Source organism: Nicotiana sylvestris, chromosome 4 (genome assembly GCF_000393655.2).
Source record: "Nicotiana sylvestris chromosome 4, ASM39365v2, whole genome shotgun sequence".
Classification (NCBI taxonomy): domain Eukaryota; kingdom Viridiplantae; phylum Streptophyta; class Magnoliopsida; order Solanales; family Solanaceae; genus Nicotiana; species Nicotiana sylvestris.
This window is the reverse complement of record NC_091060.1, coordinates 86,579,746-86,590,711: the sequence shown is the minus strand read 5'-3', so window position 1 is coordinate 86,590,711 and position 10,966 is coordinate 86,579,746. Positions and strand designations below refer to the sequence as shown.

Genomic DNA, 10,966 nt, shown 5'->3' with positions numbered 1-10,966 from the left:
TTTAAATAAAGAGACCAACTTTGGCCGCTAAATTTATATTATTAAAATATTAAAGCGACCAAAGTTGGTCGGTATATTGTTTACCCAGAATATTTGGTCCTTTTACCTTAGAGACCAAAGTTGGTCGCTAATTAGCGATCAACTATGGTCTCTAAGGTAAAGGGACCAGCAAAATAGCGACCAAGCCATTTTGGACACTCTTTGGTCGCTTTTTGACCTGTAAGCGACCAACTTTAGTCGCTTTTTGTGGTCGCTTTTTTCCGGATTTCTAGTGGTGAAATTTCCTTTATTTTGCATAGAAGTTTATCGCCGTGCTAAACTTAAAAGTGTGCTACATTTGTGGAGTAGAAATGAAGTCCTAATTGGAAAGGCAATGTGCAAATATGAACTCTTTGACAAGGCAAAATACCAGCCTTTTTCCTTTTTACTTGCCTATCCCACAAGATATATATCGCCTTTAATCTTAACTTTTCTTTTTTGTCTATTATTTCACGTGTTTATATCATAATTCCTATCAGTTAGGAATCAAACTTCACAAAACTTCAAACTTCATCTGTCACTAGTATGAAGCAAAGCATATGTTCTTTTCTTTCATGTTTTTTAGCACATAAATGCAATGCCTTCAACTTAAGATCTTTATTTCAACTTGTCGAATCAATTGTTTAGCAATAATCCACGAAAATGGAAATGGAATTGGGGCTCAAACTAACAAGAGCTGCAGATGAATTCTCCTCTGCTGAATTCCAATTTGCAAAAGATCGAGCCGGCTCTCTTTTCCAGTCTGCAGAAACAGACACTACGTTCATCCTTAGTGTCCATTTAAGAGGTCATTCCTCTTCATCTAGCACATTTATGTTTATTCATTTTTTTTTAAAATTTTGATGTTCATTATATTTCTAACATGGAATTTGGAAAAATTTTGTATAGGTTATACACAAAAAAACATAAAGATTGATATTAATGAGGAAGGAACCATAATCGCGATAAGGGGTGAGAAGCCGGTTCAAGAGACTGTGATGGTAGGGTGGAAATTGGTCAAGAAAGATGTAGAAATTAGAAAATTCAGTAAGGCTTTCAAGATTCCAGATGGGGTGATCTTGGATAAAATCAAGGCTAGATATGATGAGGAAAAATCTATATTGACAATTGAAATGCCAAAGAAAGTGAAAGGAATTCTTGGAATTGAGTTTGTAGAAGTGGATGAAGATGAGCTTATTACTGAAGATTTGTCAATAGTAGCTGATAAGATTCCTAAAAAGGTCACATTTAAATGTGATATGGATAAACCAACATCCTCATCTAATTCAGAGTGTATTCAAAAAGCAGAAGAAAACCAAGAAAAGGAGAAGAAAGAAATTGTGCAAAATACATTGGAGGAAAAATGGGAAAAACATGTTGTCAAGGATGAAATTACTAATATGGAGAAGGAATTAATGCCAAAAATAGAGTCAAACATCAAGGGCAATGATACAATTCAAGAAATAAGAGAGCCTCATAGCAATGAAGTAGGTGGTGATAAAACTGAATCTACAAGTTCAAGGGATGAGCCTAAAGATAATCAAGTAGGTGGTGAAAGAGCAAATGGAATTTTAGAAGATGGTGAAATATCAAGGAAAAGGGAAGGTGACAATGTGCCTAAGAAAAGCTCCAAAATTTGTGTGCCAATTGTTGCAGGCTCAGCCGTAATATTATCTCTTGTTTTGTTTGTAATTCATTTGATTAGAACTAAGAATCAATCTGGGAAAAGAAAAGGTTAGAGCAAACTATATTTCATGAGTGTTGTTATTTCCTTATTTTTTTATTTTTTTCGTTTCCCTTTCTTTCATTTGATTGTAAAAAGAGGGTGTGATGATCAAGGTTCAATTTATTGTACCGTTATGCGTTTGTAATTGAGCCCAGAAAAGCCTATCATTATTATGGGCACTTATATTGGTAATTTTTTCTAATTGGGAAAAGATTTGCTCCAGTGAAAGTAGCTCCATTAAGTCTCCATGAGCAGTGATTATATGTCACGTTTGCAAGTAAAATATTTATTTATTTCAACTCTAAAAAATAGGAGTATTTAAAAACATAATGTTTACTCTCAAAATCGGATAACAATTAAATATATAAGTGGTTTTAAGGATACGCAGATTAATTTGATACAAAATGACAAATTGAATTAGAATGAACAAGTAAAGGTATAATAAATTCAAACCACGCGAGAAGGATGATTCCAGCCTTAGTGTAACGTTCACCCTCGATCCGGACTCACAGTGGCCAATATTGATGAACAAGAAAAAGAGCTTTTATAACAGTAAAAATAGTAAGGTATTGCTTTGGAATGCGTGTTACAAAATGTGTGTCATGAATTATCGGACCCCCTTTATATAGTAGATGAGTTCTATTCTAGGTACATCTCTATAAAAGGTAAAAAATCTTTTGATTAACTGGTTGTCGGTTCTTCATCGATACGTGCCGAGATCCCCGTCGTGATATCCAACCGGTTACGGATATTACGGCCTTGTGTTGGACGTGCTTGATTGCCGACAATGTTCTTCGAATTCGTTCAAGGCTAGGACTGATCCCGAACCATGACCCCGATATTCTCGAGGGTGGCTGTCATGCCCCCAAATTTTGAATCGATGAGACCTTTGCCTTAATTTCGGTCCTTGTCATCATGTCTCGAGCTTGGCTTATCTTATCAAAGACTGGGGTGTACTATGAACCCGGTTTTACCCGTATACAGATAGTCCCCTCATTTCTCGGAGAGTAAGTTGATGAGAAACGACATGAGCTCCCCGATTCATTATTCGATACGTCATGACAGAAACGAGAAAAAACCCAAAACGTCTCGTCAATCATGTCATAATGGCCTTAAATGCGTGTCAGTCGTCGCTTAGTTGTCCTTGGACGCGAAACATCGCTGAACCTCTATAAATATCCCCTCTTTCGTTCATTTTTCACTTTATATCAAGCCTTCTATCCTCGTACCCTCAAGTTTTCATTACTCTCTAGCATTTTTATCCCCGTTAATCAAGGTTCTTTGCAAAATTTCTACTCATCATCCACTCAAGCCAACACATCTGAGCTCCCATTTTCAACCTTTCTCTATTTTTTTTCAAGCTTTCCCCCATAACAATGGCAAAAACCTCAAAATCTGTTCCCCAAAAGGATGCTCCTTCTTCTTCGCGGCCGACCACTGAGGTCAAGGAGAACACCCCTGATGTGGTTGTTGATGAACCGATGGAAGAGCCCCCCTTGAAGATGTTTATTTTCGGAGGCAGTTCGGTCACCGACGACTTTAAGGTTGAAAAGACTTCTTCTGTACAGGGTCGGCATGAGGAGGCCTCAAGAGACATCTGCTCAATTACCGAAGAGGACCTCCCCACGGTTCGCAAGGACTATAACTGGTCCGACAAAGACATAGCGGTCCCCGACTCCGAGGAAGCCATCACCACCCATGTTGAGGGATATCTAAGTGTTTACACTTATCCCTTTACATTGGGCCCAGTGGACTCGGTCATCTTAGGTTTCTGCAGGAGGTATAACGTATGCCTCAGCCAAATTCATCCATCTCTGTCGAGGATCCTCTTCCGATTCTTTATGAACAAAATTGATGGGTGCTCGTTCACTATTGATCATCTACTCCGCTGGTACTACCTCTGAATCTTTTGAGGGGGACTGATAAAGCTTGTACGACGGGATAGCAAAGCCCCAATCTCGAGCATCGACAAGGATTGGGATCGGGGTTGGCAAGGATGTTTTGTCAGGGCGAGGACCGCTGACCTGGTACCTGTCGAGTGGAGGACGTTCCCCGAGAGGTGGAACATATCATGTAAGTACAACTCCCTTTAAGCATCGATTTTATACTTTACCCTCCCTTTTTCTTATCGGTGTTTTGCTGTGGTGCAACCCCTGCTCGAGTTCAAAATGCTATTCCTTGGCTCAAGGAGTGGGTCGAGGGTATAGTGTCACATAGTCCCTATTCCAAGCGCTCATGGCGCAAACTTTCAAAAGGCCGTTGGGAGGCCCGTTCCGATGGTAAGGTTCTTTCCTAGAGCAAGTCACATTGAACTTCTTCCCCTAGCATCACGTTCTTATTTCTTTTATTTTCTTTTGCAGGTTTTCCTAAGACCGTCAAACTTAGGCCTGCGGTCGAAGACGAAGACGTGCCTGTTGAGTCTCCTGCTCATGGGAAGGTCAGAGAGAAGAAAAAGAAGAGGGCTTCGAGTTCCCCGAGCTCGGAGAAAAAGAAAACAAAAAGGATGCTGGTCCATAAACCAAAGGAAACCTCCAGCTCCCAAATGATTAACTCAGACTCACTCCTCCGGCTCAGGGATGAGCTCGAGGAGGATGAACTCTTTATGGCCCACGAGCCATCTATGCCCGAGGAACGGGCAGCGGCCGAGGGGGAAACAACAGAGTCTAATCCATCTCAAAATCGTGAGGCTAATGCAGTAGTGAAGGTCGAGAACCCTCAAGATGCCGGTTCTTCCCCGACCGATGTTATAGACATTACGGGATCGCCTTCGTTCAAAGAATCAATGTTTGATAAAGCCTGAACGATAAAGGAGAGATCCAATGAGGGGGTCCATGGAGTGGACGATTGATCGCAGCCTACTCCGCATAGCTAAAAAGTAGGAAGAGAGGGTCGCAATAGTTTTTACCCGATTTGTGGGTTGGGATCGATTTCCACAGGGAGCTAGGCATGGAGTCGAGTATCTATTTAGATTGGGATTGTGTAATTGTTCCAAATATCACTTCCAATTATTTTTGGGTTTTTCTTTAATAATCTACTATTATCAACTACTAAATTATAATTACAACTAGATTATGCTAAGCGAGAATTGCTATAAGTTGTATCTAATGGATAAAAAGGCACTAGGGTAGTGGCATCCTCCTAGGTGGCCAATTGACGGGTAATTGAACCTAAGGCACGATTGACATGAATGGGGAATATGCTATAACCATTGCAAAATTTTACCCACTCTCACACCTCTCGGTAAAGAGAGTGATTTTTCCCAATTGACTTTCTCAAGACCAATAGGGTAGGCAAATTTTCTCAAGCAACTGGGGTTCAAGTTGGGTATTACTCTCTCGAGGTTTAACTTTTTAATTGGGACTATCAATTCTCTTGAGTCCATACCAATTCCTTGTTGGGTCCATTTCGGAGACTTAGACTCTCTTTCTCAAGAAGAACCCAAGTCAACTTAGCACAAACTAGTGTTTGCAACCACTAATTCATAGATTAAACCATGAAATTGACCCAAATAACAAACACCCATAGTCAATCTAACCTTAAATCACAACACCTATCAATTACCCACACTAGGGTTGAGCCACAACCCTAGCTAATAGGTCTAGCTACTCATGCTTGAAGAGAAAAACAGAGAAATAGATAAAGATAAAGACATATTAATTAATTGCTAAGGTAAATTCAAAGATTCAATGATAAAAACTAAGTAAAAATGCCCAAAATGACTAAGAAAAGTCTTCTCACGAGCGCAACTAACGTCTGATAATATCTGATACCCTAAAATTGGAAAAAGTTCTATTTATACTAAGCTGGAAAAATTGGACAAAAATGCCCCTGCGGGGTTAGTGCGGACCGCACAAAATGGTGTGCGGACGCACTAGGCTCTTGACTCTGCAATTTCAACTCTCTGAACCCAGGCTCTGCGAACCGCTCAAAATGGACCGCGACCGTGGAGGCTTCCAATGCGGTCCGCGCAAAATGGACTGCGGACCGCACAAGCTTGAACCCTGGCACTTGACATCTCTCTAAACATTGCTTCTGTAGACCACATGAAATGTCGGTGCGACCGCGGTGTCTTCAGTGCGGGCTGCACGATATCTACTGCGGCCAGACTGCTTTGTTGCCTTAAAATCCAGGTCTCTGAATCTCCCTATTGCGGACAGCACAAAGTGTACTGCGGCCGCACTAGGCCTGTTTGTCCTGAGTTTGTCTTGTCTTTGGTACTTGTGCAGGTTTCACTCCTTTTGAGCCGATCTTTGACATCTCGTCACTTTGTTGATCAACCCTGCAATCAAGCACAACTTATGAGCCTTTTAGGACTATTTTGTATGAATTTATAATCAAAGCGTAACCAAGAAGGAGTGTGAAATGCGGCAAAATCCCTAGTTATCAAATCCTCCAAGCTTAAGCCTTTGCTTGTCCTCAAGCAAACAAAATAGAACCCACCCCTAAAGGGAAAATCCAAGAATTTTTAGCTGTCCTAAAATAACCTCAACTAGCATCAATTGAGACTAACAATTTCCCTGAATATAAATGAATCATTAACAACATTTAACCTTTGAAAAACCATGGATCAAGTGCGACACGAGAGCATCAAGAGTTGACTCAACACATCAAAGAACTCTCTCAATTACTTTGGTCATTGTGGAACCCAAACTCACACATCCTCAACTCACCATAAGCAAACCTCACCTTTTTGAATATTGGCACACAAACCGAGGTTAATGGAAATCCACTCATCTCTCTCAAGAAAAAGTCACAAGTTCGGCTCTAAGTACCATATGCTTGCCCCTCATGTGAGTATCCACTAATGTAAGCATCATTCAACTCAAGATCATATAGGGCTTTTGTGGAGTCATTGTGAAGGTTTTTGGTTCAGGACAGGGAATGTTTTGATCTAAGTGGGTTCCATCTTCCCTTAAGCACTTCTTTTGATTCATTCGGCATACATTCTCTTGACTCTTTGAGTCATCTCACCTCTTTCTAAGGGGTTAGAGAAACACGTTGTCACTCTTTCTTATGCAATTCAAACCGTTTCTCCTTTTTCAACTTTCCACACCTTTCATTCTTTTGCTTTTCTTGAATCCTTTTTTATTCTTTTTCACATTGAGCATTCTTTTTGTCTTTTGCTTTTCTTTCTTTTTCATTGCCTTTCCTTTTCTTCATTTTTGTGCCTTTTACCACTTTGTTGCCACCCTCGTCTCTCCCCCAAACTTATATTTTTGCTATGTGCTCAAGGAAAGATCGTGTGCCAAGAGAGGGTATCTTTTAGAACGGGTATAGGCTTGTCTCATGGTTCTTGAAAGAAAAAGGTCTAAGGCTCAAAAGGGTTAACTAGAGATCATATCATTGGTAGGCTATGAAATTTTTCAAGCTATTATTTGGATCAAGGAGGGCCTATAATCATGTCTCAAGTCAAAATTCACTTAGGATTTCGCCTCAACAAATATTCGGGGCAAGTTCTAGATCAATGTCTCGGGACTTGGATTTTCAATTCAATTACTCACCACACAAGCTAAAGGATCGCTAAAGACATAGAGTCGGGGGACCACAACGACCTTAGATACGATTTGAGCACATAATGGTCCCGAAAAACCACTTGATGATTATCGGTCAACACAAGAGTCTCAAGGTCACGACTTTCACCATCCTAAACACAACATTTTGTCTTTGACCATGGGATCAAAGGCAAATGTGCTAGGCCCAAGTGAAGCTTTGCTTGAGGTATCCTTAATTATAAACTACTAAAAACAAAAACAAAAACGAACTCAAATCCTTAAGAAGGTTGTCACGCCATCCATCATTGGGAAGAGCCATCTGGTTCACACAACACTCTACCTTTGGAAAGAACCGTGACATTAAGAAAACCAAAGGTTTATTGAAAACGTCCAAAACAAAACAAAAGCTACGAACATAAATAAGAAGTTAAAAACGAGAATTTTTTGCGGAAAATAGAATAAATAAATACAATAGGGAGTTTGAATATACAACGAGGGATGAATATATACAATATGATGTAACTTTATATACAAACCCAAGGAAAGATAAAAAAAAATGCGATAAAAGTAACTAAATATAAAATTATATACAGACCAAATAAAAAATTAAGAAAGCATAAAGATATCAATATATATAGTCATCCATAAATGTGTAGGGCTCACCCCCTCAAATAAAAGCTGGCATTGTCCCTAATGCCAACTAGTCTAAATAAGCACCAAAAACAATAGAAAAAAAAAGGATATAGAAGACTCCCTAAGCCGTGTCTGTCTGCATACGCTCATGGGTGGTCCCTGGGTCCTCTGTGTGCTCGGGAACCTCAGACTAGTTCCCAATGGTCTGCTCTGCTGCTACTGGGACCTGGTCTTGGACCTCGACAGACCATGGAACTGGTACATCCTGTGGCTAACTAGAGGAAGCCTCCGGTGGGTCTGCCAATTGGATGATGGCATCATCTGCTCTAGGGATCTTCCTCCTCTTCGGAGGCCTCTAGGTCTGCTCTGGCTGTGGATGAGCTGCTGAGACTGGGTCATCGAGCAACAGGTCCAAAGGCAGCTGGTCTACCTTCAGTCTATCTACATCTGCCCGCAGCTCCTTCACGGACTCCTTGGAGGCCCGTGTCTTCCTAAGCTTCTTATGCTCCCGAGCAAGCTCCTTGAGAGCCTTGCTGTGTGAATCGAATGCCTTGGTCAATGTCTCATGAGTAGTGAGGATTTTCTTCTGGTTCTCAAGTATCTCTTTCAAAGCATCCTCTATCGACTGGGGCACCTGTGGGGCTGGAGGAGCCGACTGAGCCTCTACTGTGGTAGTCAATGTGGACAACTTGGATGAGGCAGTCTGCATCCAGTTGTTTATACTCAAAAGGGCCTGGCTCAGCCGGTGGGCAGTGATAGGATGGGCCTGGGTAGATGGGATCTCCGGGCCTGCTGATGTGGAAGGTTCGAGAGGCATCTCAGCATGAGTGGAGGCAGGCTCAGCGGGGGTCTTTACCACAACTGGCTCTTCAGACTGGCAAGTTGGGGCAGAAGCAGGGGCTTTGTAGTTCTTATCCTTGGGGTTGTCATTCCCTTTCAAGTTGTACCAGGAGAACGGGGCTGTCGCCTTGACCTTGATGTCATATGGCCTCTTGTCCACCCCTAAGTCCCGAAAGTACATAGTGAGGGTGTTGGGGAAAGGATAGTTCCGGTCATGCTCGACACCAACTATAGAAATGATTCGGGACATCACATTCCCCACGTAGATGGGGTACCCTACCATAATGAAAGCAACCAAAACAGTCCGGTGGAGAGGAAGAGTCTGGTCATGGGTAGTAGGATCTAACCGGCTGCACACAAATGTCTCCCAACCCCTCGCCTTAAAGTTTAGGGTCCTCCGTAGTATTTTGACCCTAGCTATCAATCAATCAGGAACGATACCCGGGATTGCCAAGTACTAAGCTAACCATGGACGTACCTCCTCGCTCATCTCCATCTTTGTCATATAAAGAGACTCATCCTCCTCGTTGAAACCCAAATATTTGTTGAGCGACTTCCCGTCAAACAACACCTTGAGGTTCCGAACCTTGGTCACTTTGGAGCCCTTTAAGATGTGGGCTACATTACAATAGAACTCTTTGACCAAGTGTTCGTTGGCGTCCACACAAGCATCTAAGAAGTGTTCCCAACCTATTCTAGTTCTGAGCTGTCTCTGCACGTCAAGGTTGTGGGGTAAAAAGTCTCTGTCAATAAAACTCCGCTCCGGTATCAATTTTCTCACCGATCACCACTCCCTAAATTTGTGGTACTCCACCTGGCTCACAAACCTATCCTCCCAAAATCGGGATTTCTAGTTCGGGCAATGCCTCCAACCTGAGGCTCACCACCCTCAACTACCTCCTCACCCCCTTGCACTTCCTCCTCACCTCCGTCTGCACCCTCCCTAGATAAGTTGTGGGGGAGGTGGAGTATTCACCACTGCCGGCTGCTGAGCCCTCAGACGACTCAGTAGAAACATGCCCTGGTGCTTGGGCAGTGGGTGATGAGGGATGGGTGTCTCTATGTCCGGCCCTCTCCGGATACGGGATGTATTCTGGGATTGAGTCCGAAAAGATCTCCTGAGAGGGCTCGTACTCACTCCCCGACATGTTAATGGCTCTGTCAGCTGCTTTTATGGCCTTCCTCATGTTCTTTATGTTTTGACGAGCCTGGGGAGTGAGTTTAACCATTTTCTGTTTTCCACCCCAGGAAGATTCACCTCTGCCGGGTTGTTTGGAGTCTTTTCCTCTTTGTTTAACCATTTCCTGCAAACATAATTCAATGTATTTGTTAGTATCTATACATCAGTTGAAAACAACATTACAAAATGAGTTGCAGAACAAGCCAACAGAATTGCAGACAATTGCAGAAACAATCCAATACGGACCGCACAAAATGGAGTGCGGCCATAGGGAGCAGCGTGGACCGCAAAAAAACGACCGCGGTCCGCACAGATATGGGGTTCAGACTACCTATCCTCTGAATCTTACCAGTGCGGCCTGCAAAAAATTGTACCGCGGTCGTACTGGGCCAGTGCGAACTACACAAAATATAGTGCGGCCGCAGTTGGCAAGGGTCACCTTGACACAAGATCATCAGTGCGGTCCGCACAAAGTGGTACTGCGCACCGCACTAGGGCACCGCGGACCGCATAAAAACGACCGCGGTCCGCACAACGTGCCCAGAAGTGGCACTGAGTTAGGGTTTATCAGAATTGCCTTAAAGTCCAATTTTCCACTAAATAATTGTCCCTAAATGATTTACCCAGTCCATAAAACTACTAAGTCCACAGAAATCAACCTTTAAACTAATATAATCCTAGAGTCGAACTAATTACGAAGGAAGAAGAAGAAGTATAAGCTAAGAAAAGAAAATGAAAATAGAACAAAATTACAAAATTAAACCTGGAAGAAATGAGTGTAATGTTACCAGATTATGAGGTGGAGTGAAGTTAATCAATACTAAGCAAGTTTTCACGATCAATTTCAGGGAGTGAACAGTAATAATATGCTCTGAGATTCAATTTTTGCGAAAAGAGTAAAAAGGGGGTCCCCAGGGTCTATTTATAGAAAAGCCCTGGGGCCCTGCCTCACCTACCAGTGCAGACTGCACAAAATGGACCGCAGTCCACACTAAGCTGTTATGATCAAGCTTGGACAATTATCCCACTACGGTCCGCACAAAATAGACTACGGCCGCAGTGGTCCACTACGGACCG

At 42.3% G+C, this 10,966-nt stretch overlaps 1 protein-coding gene across 1 annotated transcript; it reads left to right on the top strand.

Moving 5' to 3' along the window:
- Positions 1-587: 587 nt before the first annotated feature.
- On the top strand, positions 588-1,975 carry LOC104222338 (uncharacterized). Its single transcript, XM_009773566.2, has 2 exons — positions 588-826; positions 928-1,975. The coding sequence occupies exons 1-2, from the start codon at positions 682-684 to the stop codon at positions 1,755-1,757; spliced, it is 975 nt and encodes a 324-aa protein (XP_009771868.1). The 5' UTR covers positions 588-681; the 3' UTR covers positions 1,758-1,975.
- The last annotated feature ends 8,991 nt before the right edge of the window (positions 1,976-10,966 follow it).

What these genes read in the sequence shown, in the direction of transcription:
- LOC104222338 (XM_009773566.2), top strand. Translation starts at nt 682, where the DNA reads ATGGAAATGGAATTGGGGCTCAAACTAACAAGAGCTGCAGATGAATTC. An exon ending in CCTTAGTGTCCATTTAAGAG is followed by an intron (nt 827 to 927) that starts GTCATTCCTCTT and finishes AATTTTGTATAG; the next exon opens with GTTATACACAAAAAAACATA.